Genomic DNA, 18,257 nt, shown 5'->3' with positions numbered 1-18,257 from the left:
ATGGGGCAGGTTCATGCGGTGGAACGCCGATTTTGGGCTTGGGAAACAAGCACGGACTGGTGGGACCGCATAGTGTTGCAGGTCTGGGACGATTCCCAGTGGCTGCAAAACTTTCGCATGCGTAAGGGCACTTTCATGGAACTTTGTGACTTTTTCCCCTGCCCTGAGGCGCAAGAATACCAAGATGAGAGCAGCCCTCACAGTTCACGAGCAAGTGGCAATAGTCCTGTGGAAGCTTGCAATGCCAGATAGCTACCGGTCAGTCGGGAATCAATTTGGAGTGGGCAAATCTACTGTGGGGGTTGCTGTGATGCGAGTAGCCAATGCAATCAAAGATCTGCTGATATCAAGGGTAGTGACCCTGGGAAATGTGCAGGTCATAATGGATAGCTTTGCTGCAATGGGATTCTCTAACTGTGGTGGAGCCACAGACGGAACCCATATCCCTATCTTGGCACCGGAGCACCAAGCCGGCGAGTACATAAACCGCAAGGGGTACTTTTCAATAGTGCTGCAAGCACTGGTGGATCACAAGGGACATTTCACCAACATCAACATGGGATGGCCGGGAAATGTACACGACGCTCGCATCTTCAGGAACTCTGGTCTATTTCAAAAGCTGCAGGAAGGGACTTTATTCCCAGACCAGAAAATAACCGTTGGGGATGTTGAAATGCCTATAGTTATCCTTGGGACCCAGCCTACCCCTTACTGCCATGGCTCATGAAGCCATACACAGGCAGCCTGAACAGTAGTCAGGAGCTGTTCAACTACAGGCTAAGCAAGTGCAGAATGGTGGTAGAATGTGCATTTGGACGTTTAAAAGTGCGCTGGTCCAGTTTACTGACTCGGTTAGACCTCAGCGAAACCAATATTCCCACTGTTATTACTACTTGCTGTGCGCTCCACAATATCTGTGAGAGCAAGGGGGAGACGTTTATGGCGGGGTGGGAGATTGAGGCAACACAGAGAGATAAAGAACGGATGTTGTTTGAATGCCAGCAAACATACACTGCAATGCTTTGTTCTACAATGATTCCCAAGTATGTGCTACTGGCCTGGAGTGGTAAAGTGTCCTACCATGGTGGACGGAATAAGGCTGCCCTCCCCAGAAACCTTTTGCAAAGGCTTTGGGAGTACATCCAGGAGAGCCACGAATGCCAGGGCAAATTAATCATTAAACATGCTTGCTTTTAAACCATGTATAGTATTTTAAAAGGTACACTCACCAGAGGTCCCTTCTCCGCCTGGCGTGTCCAGGAGGCAGCCTTGGGTGGGTTTCGGGGGGTACTGGTTCCTGGTCCAGGGTGAGAAACAGTTCCGGCTGTCGGGAAAACCGGTTTCTCCGCTTGCTTGCTGTGAGCAATCTACAACTTCATCATCATCATCTTCCTCGTCCCCAAACGGGGGGGGCTTCCGTGTTGCCTCCATCTCCATTGAAGGAGTCAAACAACTCGGCTGGGGTAGTGGTGGCTGAACCCCCTAAAATCGCATGCAGCTCATCATAGAAGCGGCATGTTTGGGGCTCTGACCCGGAGCGGCCGTTTGCCTCTCTGGTTTTCTGGTAGGCTTGCCTCAGCTCCTTAAGTTTCATGTGGCACTGCTTCGGGTCCCTGTTACGGCCTCTGTCCTTCATGCCCTGGGAGATTTTGACCAATGTTTTGGCATTTCGAAAACTGGAACGTAGTTCTGATAGCACGGATTCCTCTCCCCATACAGCGATCAGATCCCGTACCTCCCGTTCGGTCCATGCTGGAGCTCTTTTGCGATTCTGGGACTCCATCATGGTCACCTCTGCTGATGAGCTCTGTATGGTCACTTGCAGCTTGCCATGCTGGCCAAACAGGAAATTGAAATTCAAAAGTTCGTGGGCCTTTTCCTGTCTAACCGGCCAGTGCATCTGAGTTGAGAGTGCAGTCCAGAGCGGTCACAATGGAGCACTCTGGGATAGCTCCCAGCGCTAATCCCCTTGTCGGGGGTGGAGTAAGGAAATCGATTTTAAGAGCCCTTTAAGTTGAAAAAAAGGGCTTTGTCGTGTGGACCGGTGCAGGGTTAAATAGATTTAACGCTGCTAAAATCAACCTCAACTCCTAGTGTAGACCAAGGCGCAGAGAGCTAATTCCTGAGCAAGCCACAGGAATCTCTCTTATCTATCTTGGTTATCAATGACACACAATCCTGCCCTCGTAGGCTGGGACAGCTTGTTTTATTTGTGTCTTTCCCCCTTTGTTTATCAGACTGAGCAGCATGAACATGTCAGAATTTCTCTTGTCTGTCTTCTCTTTCAGATGTCTAAATCTACAGGCAACTTCCTCACCCTGAGCCAAGCTGTTGACAAGTTTTCTGCAGATGGTAAGTGCATGCTAACTTGCATTTGTTTTAGTGATGCTAAATTTTTTGGCATGTCTTGCCATCTTCCAAGGAGTAATGGGTTCATTGCAGCTTTGATATTTGAAATGCAAGTAGAATGGTTATCGGTTGCTCTTGTCTGTAAATAATCACCAGGCTCTTGTATCTTTAGGAATGCAGAGTACATGTTAATCCTGGCATCAGTTATGAGGCACTCTGGGTCAGTAGGAAGGATCTTTTTTTCATCAATTGCAAGGTTCTTTGGCACCTCCTTTTGGCAGTTTCTGCATCCTTTCCTGTCACACGTCCCCTTCTGAGGCCCAGGGCCTTTAGATAGTGAACGAGAAAAGTGCAGAAGTTTGCTGCTGTGCTAGGCTCTCATTCTTTTGTCTCCCCCATACCCCTCTATTTTTGGACATGTCCCCACCCAAGATCATTCCTGCCTCTTGGGACACAATGGTTTTTGTCCCTCTCACTCCTGTAACAAGGCAGTTCGCTGCCCTCCTCACTCCAATCAACCCAGATCCCTTTTGAGGCACTGCTTTCACTCACATTGACCACATGCAATACACGCTTGTCCTTCATAGGTGAGTGTTCCGTCTGCATTTTGCTGGCCCTCTGCATGAAAGATCAGTTGGGATTCAGGCAGCCGCATTTACTAGTTGGCTGTGGAGCCAGACATGTTAGTTAATCCTGTCTCTCATTCCTCTAGGCATGCGTCTGGCACTGGCTGATGCTGGTGACACAGTTGAGGATGCCAACTTCGTGGAAGCCATGGCAGATGCTGGTATTCTCCGTCTCTACACCTGGGTGGAGTGGGTGAAGGAAATGATTGCAAATAGAGACAGTTTAAGAAGTGGGACTCCCAACACCTTCAATGACAGAGTCTTTGCCAGGTACCTTTCAGAATAAATATCTTTATAGTTTTTAGTTTGGTATTGAGTCTCATTTCACATTTGTTGTTTTATGAAGCTATTTCTACTGAATAATGAATGCTTTAAAACAAACAAATGTTCAGTTAACTTTCAGACTAGTGTGTGTTCCTGCCGGATCAGGGTCATTTATAATGTCTCATTACCATTATCTTTAATTATTATTGCCGTTATTATGTGAGTTGGACTATGTGATGCTAATGTTTTCTCTTCTCTTTTCTTCCTAGCGAAATGAATGCAGGAATAACAAAGACGGATCAAAATTATGAGAAGATGATGTTCAAGGAAGCTCTGAAGACTGGCTTCTTTGAATTTCAGGTAGGAGGTCTACTCTGCAGGGGGCAAGAAACCAAATCCTGACATTTGTTACCTCATTTCTTTTGGTACTGATACATCTGATTCCTATTTAATTATACAGTTGAATCAGGGTCCGTATTGTGCTAAGAAACAGGAATAAGTAAATGGATTAAGGATCTGAGGTCATGGTGGTCTGTTTGTGGCATAATACTTCTACAGGAAGCAGCTGTGATCTTGCAAATAGAGCCCTATGATCTTAGGTGAGCAATGTGTAGCTGAAAAGGACAAATGGTTAAAAAGAGTGATTCCTTGCCTCAGCTTTTTTAAAAACACGAATAATATACATGAGAAATACAGAAAATACATCAGCAGACCTATTTGGAAATGGAATGTTTTTCGAAATGTTTCTTGAGGTGTCAGCATTTCTCTAAAGTGTCTGCAGAACCATCTGATTTCACTTAATAACATCTTGTAGAGACTGCTTGACTTGTCTTTCACGAATATGATTAGGCAGGCTGAACAGCGTACGGAATGATAGATCATATTTATTGCCTTTTTTGTTAGTACTTAATGGCATCTTTTATATGGGCCATCCAGAATGATAGCACCTAATATACATTTACAGTTATCTTTGACTTCTATGTCTGTGTCGATAGATGTCTTTTTTTTTTTTTTTTTTTTTTTTTTTGAGCAATAATAATGTAAAACTATTATGTCCAATTGGCAGAAGTTCATACTCTTCCATTTCCAGCTGTTTAAGAAAATATAGTCCTTTTAATAATCCATTATCAGATTCTAGGTTGTTTACATTTTAAAGACATATTAGAGCAAAGAAATTGGCTTTTTAAGAAATATTTCTCCATGCCAGCTGGAATGTTTAATGGTGGCTCTGCTGGCTGCGTTTCAGGCGGCAAAAGACAAGTACCGAGAACTAGCGATAGAAGGAATGCACGGGGACTTGGTCTTCCAGTTTATTGAAGCTCAGACTCTGCTGCTGGCTCCAGTCTGCCCTCATCTATGCGAACATATATGGACACTGTTGGGAAAGGTACTAGTATATAACTCAAGAATGCTTCTTTGAGACTCTACTTTGGGCTGACTAAGCATGCATGCATACTGTGACTAACCTGAACCAAAAGTCTGGGGCAAGAGAAAAATTATCATAATCAATCTGTACTGCATCATCAATCTATTTGAATTGAAGGTACTGCCCCAGTTTTCATTGTTTGTGTTTAAAATTTTAGGCCTCCGTCAGTATATGATATACATATGAAGTGTATATTTGTGATACTTTTGTTATGTGAACTTAATATGTGAGAAATTTGATGCTGGAGTGTTCAAGATGTAGACTGATCTATAGATTATGTATAAGAATTCCCAGTTATCACTTTGAGGGTTGACAGGTTATTGTCCCAAGATCAAGCCCAGTATTATTAAAATTACTATATAGTGGGGAACCCCGATGTGCACAGTTGCAATACTCACACTATAGGAACTCTTCTATATTTACAAATAGTTTATTAATACATTTAACACAGTCACAAACACTTTAACTCAGTAAGGTAGATAGAGATAATACAGAAAGTACATCTGAACATCCATACTTACACCATTCCTTGCAGAACAACCGGAAACATTAGCCATTATCTTCCTCATAATCATCACCACCTTCATCTTCACATGTGGCCATCATTCTGTCACCTCCCAAGAGATACATCTCTCTTTTTCCTCCTGCCCACAGCTAGGATGCCACTTTTATAATATGCTACGCTGATGCTACCGTATCTAACGCATATTCAGTAGGGGTTTCTCCCCTCTTCCTTATTTGTATTTCCTCCCCTTACTAATGTTAAGGTATCCTTCTTCTTTAGGTTAGTATATTAATGATTTCAACTCATTATCATATATGTCAATTCGTTGCCGTGGCACTCTTGTGGTTGGATGTTCTTTCCAAAATCTGGTGTTAGCTCATGTTTCTGTGGTTGGCTGATGTCATTATGGACAAAATCCCTCCTTACACTCTACTTCGAGTTCTCCAAAACATAGGGGTTGCCGTTGGGCCGTTTATCTATGCCAAAATTCATAGGCCTTGAGCCTCATGCTAACTGCCGAAGACAATGTCTTACAGAATGCAGGTCTGTAGGTTCCTTGCATTACTACTGAATATAATAAAGGCAGAATAATAAAGGCAAGCTAGTCCTATGGGCTACAGAGGGTGTGTGTGTATTATGCTGTATTTGTAACAAATGCTGTTTTTGTTATAAAATTAATATTGGTGTGAGAAAAGTAATTGTAGTTGATAATCTGTAGATGAAGGCTTTATCCAAAGCCTGTTGAACTCAATAGAAAGACTTGTACTGATTTCAGTGGGTCTTAGATCAGGTTTCTGCTTAATACCTGGATGTCTTCCATATGTAGACAGAGGAATTGTGTGAATGCATGTCATACAGCAAGAGAGTATGACAATGTGAACCTTGTATATGTGGCTATGTTTGCAAGGGTGTTGTGTTAACATACATAATTTTAGTGTAGTCATTTTGTATGCCTCATTGTTATGAGGTGACCTAAAATTAACACAAATAACAATGCGGAATTCATTCACTTAGTTATACAGCCAATATCTGCACTTGTGTAGGTAATTTAACAACCACAGAAGTAAATTTCAAGTTTGCAAATGAAAAATTATGTAATGGTATAAACATAAACGTGTGTGTGGGCATTAATACACTTTCACAAATGCATGCTAGTTACGAGTATATTTCTGTACTTCACAGCTGAATTATAGGGTTAGTGAGTTGGTGTACTGCGAAATTTAAACTCTTCATGTATCCCCTGACTGTTCAGTTTCCAATTAAAATACAATAGGTAGAGAAACCACCAGAATTTCATGTCCGTTAATCCCAAGGCCTGTCATTTTCTTTGTTGACAGCCTGACTCCATCATGAAAGCTTCATGGCCAGTAGCAGGCCCAGTGGATGAAGTATTGATCCGATCTTCCCAATACCTCATGGAAGCAGCCCATGATCTCCGACTGCGTCTCAAGAACTACATGGCACCCCCGAAAGGAAAGGTGGAATACACTAAGTCCCTTGTCCAAAAGTGTATGCGCAAAGTTAACAGATTCAGGGACTCTTCTGAGATGATACATATTTTCCCTCTTCTTTCTTTAGAAAGGTAGTAAGGAGCTGCCCCAGAAGCCATCCCATTGCACCATCTATGTGGCAAAGACCTACCCACTTTGGCAGTATACCACCCTATCAGTTTTGCGCAAGCACTACCAGGTGATCTTTTGTTGACACTTATTGCAGTTCTCATATGCTTTGTTTTTCTGTCCGTGAAACAAAAGTTAACTTGACACCAAGGTATTTGAATGCAAGGAGAAATAGTTTTAACGTGCTTTATTATGCTCTTACAACTCTACAAGGGATTACAGTGTTCAGTGAAAATGGTTTTTGGCACATGATTGAGTCCACAATATGACCTATTACTTTTGACATTTTTAAAATAAAGACTGGCCAGCATTCCATTACTTTTAATCTTTTTCACATGCATAGATTAGTAAAATATTTCTCCCCCAATAATGTTTTTGAGGAAATATTGGCTAATTCTGCCTTATTATGCAAGGAGGCTTAGAAGCATCAGTTCTGGAACTTGGCTAGTATGATATTCACGAACTTTGCAGGAAATTTGCTGAAATGCAATCAATTCTTCTCTCTTGTAAGTAATACAGTGTAAGGAAATCTGGCTTAAAAGCAGCAAACCCTGCATTGCTGAGCTGCTGGAACTGATCCTGTAATTGTTATGGTGCATGAACAATTGTTCTATTCAGCCCTTGCAAGTCAATATCATAATTGATAGATTGCAGAGTCCTGTTTTTCCACCCTCATCTGTAATACCAGGGTTACATTTCACATATGGTTGGAAATGAACAAATGTGGGTATTCTGAGGGTAAACCAAATTGGAGTGAAGTCTGCATTTTCTTTACATCAGGGTCGAAGTCTGCCACTGGATGCAGAGGTGCAGTGGTCACTGCTGCCAGTGAAAGTTGCAGAGCAAATACTGGAGTGTGGAATTTGAACCTTAAAAAAATTAATGACCTAAGATAGTATTGTTTCACGTCTGCTTGAAGGAGGGTCTTATTACACAAGATTAAAACATGTAGTAAAAATCCAGGCATATTTAACGTTATAGGTTTATGCATGTTGCTTTACATAGTGAACAAAGACGTTGGGTAATGTTTTCAAAAGTGCCTAAATCTCATTTTCAAAGTGATTTGACAATGGGACTCAGACTCTGAAGTCTCTTAGGTGTTCTGAAAATATCTCTAGGCCTGGTTTCAAATAGCTTAAAATCTGTGTGGCTGGGATAGACAGGATGCTTGGAGAAACATTGAGTTGGGAGAGTGAGGGATATACATCATAATCAAATTGGTTGCCTGTGTGGCATATAGTCATGGTTTTTGGGTTTTTTTCCAAACTTTTTTTAGGTTTACTTTTTAAAAGTTATTTAAAGGGACTTGGAAGATTGTTCCCCATGGGATCGTGGGAGCAGGTGGATTTTGAGGCGTGTGCGTTATAGGCAGAGAGAGGACGTTACAGGCATATGGGGAGTGTGAAAGAAGGTGCGGAGGAAAATGGTAAATCCCTGTGGAGTGTGTTGATATTTGCTATGCAGTGTTTAATGGATTGTTGTTCCATGTTGTAGATCAATGGAGGACAAATGCCAGATAACAAAGTAATTGCTGGTGAATTGAACACCTTGCCGGAGCTGAAGAAATATATGAAGAGGGTTATGCCTTTTGTTGCCTTGATTAAGGTACGTGTCAGAGAACAGAACCAAGATAAGGGCAAGTTTTCAGTCGGGAATAAGAGAATGATCTGAAATGTAGGCAGTGTTATCGAATGGTTAGAGCACAGACCTGGGTGTTGGGACTCTCTAGTTGGGACTCTCTATTCCTGGCTCTGCCTTACTCTGCCCTGTTGGACAGGTCATTTAACCCCTCTCTATTCAATTTCTTATCTGTAAAACAGATGATATATCCCAAAGAAGAAGAAATGGGGCTTTTTGTTATTGTTTATAAAGCACTTTCAGACTCTTGGACAAAAGGTGCTGTGTAAATGCCTTCAATATGTATTGTCCTAAGTGAACTATGGACTAGTTGGCTCGCAGCTAATACAAATTTTTGATTTGTGCAACACTGCTTCAAGTGTATCCCTCCTGCATACATCAAATTCATTGTCTCTTGTTCCAGTTTTCATTCCGAGAACACAAACAAGGTGATGCTATGGGGATATTAAAAATTGTCTTAGCAGAATTCTTAATGTGGTTTAGAAGTTTGGCACAAATCTAGAGTTAATTACTGGGCACTCAGTTTTTAAGAATGCATTGGGGATTGCTGAGCTGGATTTTTAGTAATGGAGTGTTACCGATTCTCACAATCTTATCAGGAATCTCAAGATACTTAGGGATTTTCTTAAAGCCCCAGCTCCTTGTCATGTAGTGTTCATGAGAGTCAGAAAAGTAAGCTTCTATCCCTCATGTTGGCGCAGAAAAGCTCAAACACAAGAACTTTGTATGCTCAAAAACTAAAAGATCAATAAAGAGTCTAACATTTATTATTTTAAAAAATCTCATGATTTTTAAGCCAGTCTCATGATTTTGAGGGCATGACTCGTGTTTTTGAAAGCTTGAATTGGGAATGTTGATGGTGAATAGAGGGAGCTACTTTTTAAACACATGTAAGCAACGTTGTTTGCTTAGTAGAGCAGTGAGTTTTATTGCACCATACAAATGCAGGCTCCTTCTTTCCCTTTGCATCCAGCACTAATCTAATTACCCCCTTCTGCTGAAGCACACAATGTTCAGAGAAATAGAATGGGTAAGACCAGCTATAACACTCCCCACTGACTATTCTCCTGGGCCAGTATCTGCTGCATTAAAACATGCCAGGGGATATGGCATCCTTTTAAGATTAAACTAGTTTAATTCCTTCATCCCAGATATAAAACACACCATATGGCTTTTAGGGGGTAAGGGGAGAAGATTTTGTTAGGGAACGTTCTGCTTTCTTGATGCTGCAGAACTCCATTGATGTAGATGCTGGAGCTGTTGTTTGTCTTGCTTTGGTTCCAGAAAGTCACAAGGTCTGCTGTGTAGTGTTTTAACTGTTCACGGTTGTAGGGTGTGTGTCTCCTATCCTGAAACAAGCCTATATTTAAAGATCCTATCTGATGCGAGGAGGCTGGCACTAACTAGATGACTTGCCTTCATCATGAGCTTTGGTCATGCTTACCACTTCACCTCCCTATGCATAAGGCTTATCAGAAGTCTCAGCATTTCTGTTCTGAAGCAACAATAGATAGCAGTTATATAACCAGCCCAGATTTTTAATTTCCCAGGCCAGTGGTTCTCAACCAGTGGTACATGTACATCAAGTCATCTAGATATTTGCCTAGTTTTACAACAGGCTACATAAAAAGCACTAACGACATCAGTACAAACTAAAATTTCATACTAACAATGACTTGTTTATACTGCTCTATATGCTAACTGTACACTGAAATGTAAGTACAATATTTATATTCCAATTGATTTATTTTGTAATTATATGGTAAAAATGAGAAAGTAAGCAATTTTTTCAGTAGTAGTGTGCAGTGACGCTTTTGTATTTTTATGTTTGATTTTGTAAGCAAGTAGTTTTTAAGTGGGGTGAAATTTGGGGGTGGTATGCAAGACAAATCAGACTCCTGAATGTGATACAGTAGTCTGGAAAGTTGAGAGCCACTGGGCCAACATGCTATGCTCAGAAGTAGATTATTCAGCAACTTCAGTGTACAAAAGATATTTCTTTGTTGTTCTTTCCATTAAAGAAAGATTTTCTAATTTACAAACTGAAGCAAATTATTGATAATTTTTAAAGATTCTTGGATATTAAAAAACCATGCATAAAAACAAATTATCAATGAAGCAGAAAGCCACCACCACCTGAAATCTGACCTTGTTAGACATTCAGGGAACACAGCTCTGTTTGTGAAAGGAAGAGAGGGGCTGGAGCCTTAGCTGTGAAAAGGAAGTTCTGTTTTGTTCCCATTAGAAATTTCATACGTAGGAGATGACAAGGAGATGGCCCCTTTTGAAGTCAATAGAAAAAATCCCATTGATTTCACTCTGGGCCCGATTTCACCCATTGTGTGTATTAAATTAAACATTGGGATTTTGAGTAACTGTGCTTTAATATACAAAGTACATTTTTTTTCTATGAAGAATTTATCGTACTGTTACTTTGAAGGTGTCCAATTTCTGCCTGCTTGTCTCAAACTAGGTCATCAGACTGGAATTCCTGCTGTGAAGCAGAAGAAAAATGGCAGCTGACTGAGTGTGTCCTACAGTTCGCACATTTAAAGAGAAAGTGAAATGTTTACAGCTGTTTCTATGTACTTTTCAAATTCTATGCTAAAATGCATTCTCGCTTTTAAAATAACATTCAGCCATACAAATACTGGAGCTGAGGTTCGCTTCCCCTTCCATCAGTGTCAGTATCTTGCTGTAAAAATAGCCATTTCACTGTCAATTATAACTACTGTACTATAATGTGTGGTGAAATTGTTGCCAGCAAAGAGCTCTAACAGCGAATAGCCTCATCTACTCAGGACTGATGCAACTAGAGTGTGTAGCTTCTCAGTGTCCTCTTCATTTACAACCTGGGAGAGTTTTAATCCAAATTTTCCTTCTTTTGACATGACAGGAAAATCTGGAGAAGAAGGGTCCACGTGTTCTTGATCTGGAGCTGGAATTTGATGAACGGGCCGTGCTCATGGAGAATATAGTCTATTTGACAAATTCCTTGGAGGTTCGTGTTCATTTGGGGGCATATTTTATTTGACCTTTATTGGAGTAGCTGGAGGCCCAACACTTGCTGAGATTTTAAGCCTAACTAAATTCATTTCTGATTTGGGATGACCATAAACGTTTAATGTTTTTGTTAACGCTGACACCTACACTAATACAAAAAGCAGAGTTTGCTCTTCTTGAGAGATTCTCTTCGTACAGTGATGACCCCAATGGTAACCCAGCTGTGAAGAATCAGTTCTCTCTGGCATTGTGTCTGACATAAAGTCAGTGGGAAAAGGCTCTTTGCCGGTGAACAGTGGAAGACGTCAGATAATATTCTGGCTTCCTCAAAAATTACAGAAAATCAGCATCTTCCATGGTTGGAGCCATAGAGGGCTGTTCCAAGGAATGCCAGTGAGCATAGTCAGAATTCTTATGCTGTTATAGCGTCTGATCTTCCCATGGCAACTATATGTCATCAACTATATGTCATCTCCATGCCAGGGCATTTAGAGCTAGAATATAGTGCATGCTGCTTTTTCAGTGCATGTGGATGCCAGTTTGGGAGTGATTATGCCCTTTCATGTGACGGCCAGATTTCAGCTCAAAGGACAGGGTCATAATAAGGGGAAAGCCTAGGCATAGTTACATGAAATAACTTATTTCAGGATTTCTAATCTCATGATATTTAGATTTAAAGCAATTGAATACCTCACTTTATATTCTGTAATATATGAAGTCAGTGATCTTAGCTACATTTTGAATTCAATCCTCTGAGCAAGATCACCATGCTGGCAATAGTATGCTATCAACTTTTAAGTTTGCTGTTCCTGTTGTTCTTCGTTTTGTCTTTTATCAACGGGGATTGCCTTCCTCTGTACTGTCGAAACAATTCTACTTCAGTGGCCTGGTATCTCTCATTAATTCAGTGGGGATGATAGTACTTTTATCTCTTCTTTCCCAATGCATCAAAGCTGGATCATATCGAAGTGAAATTTGCTTCTGAAGCGGACGATAAAATAAAAGAAGATTGCTGTCCTGGAAAACCTTTTTCTGTGTTCAGAATGGAAGTAAGTTATGAAATCCAGAGGCATTGGAAATACAGGGTACATCATTAACTGATGTAAAAAATAAAATGACTTTAAATTTGAGGATGTGTTCCCATCAAAATATATATGCACAGGAGGGCTAGGTGGCTCAGGGCACTTAGTGACAGGACATGCTGGCTCATGTTAAGCTAAAATTGGTAACGACTAAATTGTCACTATCTTGCTATCCAGGAGCCTGTGATATACGAATTTGTTCTCAGTCCAGTTTCCAGTGGATGTGATTGCACATCATAAACATCCATCCCCCTACTTGCACCTTGATCGGTGTTTCTGCTGAAAAAAGCCACAGACTGGATGTGTGTGGAGACTAAACTACCTTTTCATGTCGAAAAGTGGGGCGTCTGGTTAAGGGCCGAAGCACGTTGGCAGGGTAATGTTGGGGTTTCAAGTTGTGTGATCAGTAGAAGAACTCTCCTTCTGTTCTTGATCCAGTGCCTCTCGCAAGCACTGAATTAACTTAAAGAAGTGATGCTTGTTTTGTTCTTTAGATGTAGAATTTAACATGACTGTGATTGTGTCTTATCTTAAGTTTACTTTCAGTAGAACCTCTCTAACTGACACTAACTGGGAGACTCATCACAGGTGACTGAATTTGGAGGAACACCCCCCTGCCCTTTCCCCCACCACACTCACTCACTCACGAGTGCACAAGAATAACGCTTGCTAGAGAGGGATGCATGATCCTGTGGCTAAAGCACAGGGCCAAGACTTGGGAGTACAGAGCCCTTGGTTCTATTCCTGGCTCTGTCATGAAAATCCTGTGTGGGCTTGGGCAAGTCTCGCTTCACCTCTCTCTGTCTGTAAAATGGAGTTATTACTCACCCTATCTATTTAAGGTATTGCAAAGCTCAGGGTCTAAAGAAATTTGAGCTTCCACATGGAAAGTGCTATTCTTTATTCGATGCATCCCAAAATGTGCTGTGATTTTGATTATGATAACTGCAATAATGTACTACTATACTGCATTGCATTTTGTGAAAACAACAAAGGCCTGTAAATTGAGACCTCATTACACCTCTCTGTAGTGAAATCTTTGAGAGGTAGAGCGAGTTATAAGGCGTGGAGCTCAGTGAAGTTCACTGTAATGCTACCTTGTACCAATCCTTCAGCTAGTTATAATAATTTAATATGGCTATTTGGATATCTTAAAAGCAAAACATTTGAGTGTATTTAAAGAAACAATAAACATTTTTATACATATGCTGTAGTTTATTTTTTTAGGTCTGTGATGGTGCTTGCAACCATTCACTGGTATTCAGTATTTCTGAATAAAAGATTTTCTTGTCCATCTAGAATGCAGTTGGATGCCGGACATTTCTTTGTTCCCTTGCTGGTTGCATGCTTCCTGTGTGATTCTACCCACAAAAAGCATGATTTTTAAAAGTGTGTTTATTCTTAATGTCTTACAGCCCAGCATATCTCTATTTTTGGTGAACCCCCAACCATCTAATGGCCACTTCTCTACAAAAATCGAGGTCAGGCAAGGAGATGGTAGAGATGCAATAATCAGGCGTTTAATGAAGGTGGACAGAGGAATCAAAGGTAAACACTGGCTTGGAAGTACAGATATCACATTTCAACCAGGCAGTCTCTGAACAATTGTGCAGTTTTCTAGAATTCCCAGGAGACATTGGGAAACAGGAGGCAGCTTGGCAGATTTTCATTATCAACAGGAATCTCTTTCTGAAATTTGGCCTGTTTTAATAATTGCTTAGTAAGAAACAAAGAGCTCTGTGCTCAGTGAATGTGAATACAGAATAAAGCAGGGTGCATACTCCTTTTGAGGCGTAAAATTACAGAAGCTGAGGCATTATTGACGAGCAAATGAGTGTGCCTCTGATATGCACCCTTACTAAGCACTGTCTTCCCTCCTGGGTTAGTCCTTTATTTTCCGCCAAAAGAGCCACTTACTCTCTATCAGTGACGTGCACAGTGGATGTGTTCTTGTGCCAGGGATTCCCAAGAGGGGGGTTAATGGTCCAATAGTCTGCTATATGGAGCTTCTTCCGGGAGGGTGAGGGCTTCCTAGGTTAGAGCCCTCTGAAGAGAACTGCCGGATTGCAATTTATTTTCTGTTTAGACATTTTAAATGAATTCATTGAGGAGAAGGTGCCAGATTGACATTTCAGAGCTTTTCTTTATCCTGCAAAGCTTCTCTACACCCCATATCCTTACCAATACCCAATCTACAGACATAATCTTCAGGGAGGGAGCTCTTTGTCATAGAACATCTCATGCTTAAGCCACTTAGTTAAGGCAGTTGACATGAAGGCCAAACAGTGCCAACTACAATATCATGATTTATAATGTGAACACTTGTCCTCTAAGAACCTAGACAGAAGCCGTTAGTTCATTTCAAATAGGGACCACTCAAAAATTGCCCAGTGGTCTATCAGTCGCTACTGACCTCTGCTAAATTGGAACTAGTGGCCTAAATGTGAAAGGCTCAATATTCCATTACAAATCCCCTGAGCCATCCATTCCCTCCCATTTCTTAATACACGACATGCCTTATTTTAGAGTTTTTTAAATTTCAGACTCTATAGTGTTAAAAGAAATAGGGGAAAAGTACCAGCAGAATCTTTCGGAAAGCCCTTAGTGTTCATTGGCAGGAATGAGCTGCAGTGTGAAGGCATTAAGACAAATGCATTTTGTCACTTAGGAGCCAGATTCTGCAGGTAAACTGCTATACATTCTGTTCCACCCCCCTTAGAATAGCTTAAGAGGTAGCTGTGTCACATAAACATCAAGAGGGAATAGGTAGGTGCTGCAGCCTCCTGTAGCAGCTCAGGGTGGTTTTCAACAATGAAAAAGTGGGTCATGGTAAAGTTAAAATGTGTGTTAAACAAATCCAAAAAACCCACTGACTCTATGGCCATCTCGAATTCCCACTGTGCTGTGCTTGTGTGGTTTCCTATTTAGAGAAATTATCTCCAAAGTAACCTCCACAAACTTTCTCTTGGAGACTTCCAAGGTTGCTGCTGATATTCATGTGATTCAGTGTCTGTTCTTGATTCTTTGCTTTCCACATATATAGCCTTATGACTTTTGTTTGACTCCTGCCTTATGTTGCAATATAGCATCCCACCATTGTAAGTGCCAGAGGGACCGGATGCATAAATGGAATGGAGGAAAGGAAACCCTATGTTCTCCTACCGGCTCTGCCATTGACTTAGTGTATGGCCCTGAGCAAATTCCTTAGCATATTTGAGGTACAGAGAGGCTATCTGTACAATGGGGATATTCCCACTGGTGCTGTAAGGGTTGATTTAATTAATATTTTTATAGTGCCTTGACAATAAAAAGTGCTTTGTAAGTAGCATAATTTCAGAGGTCATTTGGGCAGCACTTTTTTAGAGATTACTTTTTCCTTTTAATTTTCACTTAAAACAAGTATTTTTCTCCAGTTTACAGTGATACATTGATTTGTTTAGCAATTCCTAGTTTCTCCTTACTCACTTGCTAAAGAATGACTTATTGGAGAATACTGTGGCCATCAAACACATTGGTGGAAAAATGTTACATTTCAGGCTCCTATGCTGACAGTTTTCTTAAAGGGACAGAGCAGCTTTCCTTTGCCTGGAGACTTTGCTAATTCCAGAGCCAGACAAGGAAACCTCAAGCAGTGCATCTGGCAACCAGATATGAAGGGAAAACTGGACTTGGTCTACAGGCTTGTAACACCAAGGCTGCTTCTGTTTCCATGTGATTTGACAGCTTGCATTTGTAGTATCTCAAGAACAAAGAGACCATTTTATATTGATGCACAGGGAAACAGTATTTTAAAAAAAAAAAATTCTCCGAGGAAGGAGTACAGGGTAATGTGCATGGCAAAGTACAAATAGAAAAGAAAATACATTTTGGACTCATACACACTGTTAACTAGAGTTCTGCAGCTGTTTGAAATGAATGAAAACATTTGAGAGAGTCCATCAATGATTCTTCCAGATCTTGTTGTTTCTAGGAGATATCACTGTTAAGCAAGTACCTGAGGAGTTTCTATCTGATGAATGCTAGTGGTGGGAGAGAGCTTTAGTCGACAATTAGTTTCTGGGCTCATTAGTAAAGCTCTTGAGATGCGAAGTATTGTTTGTGGTCTGTAATAGCTGCTGAAAAAGCAGCTAATGTCATTCAGTGCTGAGTTTTAGGAATCGGGTCTCCTGGGTTCAGTTCCCAGTTCTGCTAGCAACTTACTTTGTGACCAAGTTGTATAACCTCTGTGCCCATTGGTAAAATGGTCACAATACATATCTCATGTGGCTGTTGAGGCTTGATTGGTGTTTATAAAGTGTTGTGCATTTCTTTGAAGAAAGGTGCCTTAGAAGGGCCCATTATTAATTAAAGACCTCCATTCTGGTTAGTTTGAGTGAAACACTAACCTGGGTATAGACTCCTGTGACGTGAGAATTGTCAACTCTTTTGTAGAGCTCTCTAAAGTAAAACTAATGCGATTTGATGATCCTGTGCTGGGCCCCCGTCGTGTTCCTGTGCTTGGAAAAGAAGATGCAGAGAAAACTCCCATTTTAGAGCAAGCTGTCTTCCACCTAGACCTGGCTGAGAAACGGGTTTGCATAACCGAGAACGGGCTGACAGCGGATATCGGCGACACAATTGTCTATCTAATTCATTAAATTGTGGACTACACCAGCTTGATCCTGGGTTAATATGATATTTTAAAACTCCAGAGTGGCTTTGAAAACATCTGTAATGGACCAAGATAACTGTCATTTCTTAAAAGAAATCTTTTGTTGCACGGCCCCAAAATCTTTTAAATATAGGTATAATAAACATTTTCTGCCTTCCCCTTGGCTCTTCTTGAAAGAAATAATTTTCCCAAATGCTGAGACTGCAAATTTACCTTTTTCAAGAGCTTCTCAACTTTTTGGTATTAGACCAACCTTTACATGGTATTATTATTATCTGCTAGATACTGATTTCTGTACGTAGAAGGTGATCAGATCTCTTATGGATAGATTGATAAAAATAATAGAAAGCGGAAAAATTGCATTTACTTTCATTGTCTGATGACTCTTTCAAAGATTGGGGTGGGGCTTTAAGCACAGTGCAATGGATTTTTATATGGACCTGTAGCTCAGAAGGAATTGCATAGTGAGGACCCCTCAACGAAAGCATACATGGAAGTTTCCTCAGTGAATATAAAATATAATACGTAAGCACTGATACTAAGAATTGAGATGTACCTCAAGCAAGATGCTGTTAGTTAAGGCCTTGCAGTTTATTCTGTTCTTAAAATTGTTTATAGAAGTGTTTTTAAGTGGAGAGATGAAGTGTCCTTTTCCTAAACAGTTTCAGTTTGAACAATCCTGGCTTTTGGTAATCCAGGACTACCAAATTGTTTTTTAAAAATGAGCTGTTCTAACATAAGGCACCAACAGTACTATAAAGTATGTTCAGCTCATGTAGAGAGAAGGGTCTATGTTAGACTTGAGGATCAACACAAACTGCTTTAGAAATCTTACACATACAAAATTTGCCTGTGCAGATTTGTATTTAAATAAAGGTCACTGGTGGCAGGCAGAGATGGGATAGTTTGTTCTATACGATCAGTCTTTGACTGAGTTTGACAACTTCTGATACTGCACTTGTCTTAGCATGTTACCAAGGGAAGATCAGATTTATAATGGGGGTGAAAATAAAGGGAATAGTGTATTAGTCTAAGACAATCATCATGAGAGTTAAATATTGCCACGTCGTTTTTTTTCCTTGTCTCCCGGTTCA

At 40.7% G+C, this 18,257-nt stretch overlaps 1 protein-coding gene across 2 annotated transcripts in view; it reads left to right on the top strand.

Moving 5' to 3' along the window:
• LARS1 (leucyl-tRNA synthetase 1) overlaps window positions 1-17,320 on the top strand; it is a 50,853-nt gene extending 33,533 nt beyond the window's left edge. The window contains exons 22-32 of one of the 2 annotated variants that reach the window (XM_037905967.2): window positions 2,289-2,352; window positions 3,062-3,245; window positions 3,509-3,599; window positions 4,486-4,626; window positions 6,508-6,648; window positions 6,749-6,859; window positions 8,284-8,394; window positions 11,324-11,428; window positions 12,384-12,479; window positions 13,928-14,060; window positions 16,944-17,320. In XM_037905967.2, coding sequence (XP_037761895.2) covers window positions 2,289-2,352; window positions 3,062-3,245; window positions 3,509-3,599; window positions 4,486-4,626; window positions 6,508-6,648; window positions 6,749-6,859; window positions 8,284-8,394; window positions 11,324-11,428; window positions 12,384-12,479; window positions 13,928-14,060; window positions 16,944-17,149 — 1,383 coding nt within the window. In that variant the 3' untranslated portion in view covers window positions 17,150-17,320. The other variant, XM_043521423.1, reaches the window with a different exon arrangement.
• The last annotated feature ends 937 nt before the right edge of the window (window positions 17,321-18,257 follow it).

Source organism: Chelonia mydas, chromosome 8, assembly GCF_015237465.2.
Source record: "Chelonia mydas isolate rCheMyd1 chromosome 8, rCheMyd1.pri.v2, whole genome shotgun sequence".
NCBI classification, from domain to species: domain Eukaryota; kingdom Metazoa; phylum Chordata; order Testudines; family Cheloniidae; genus Chelonia; species Chelonia mydas.
Note: the sequence above shows the minus strand (reverse complement) of the source record. Positions and strands in the feature narration are given on the sequence as shown.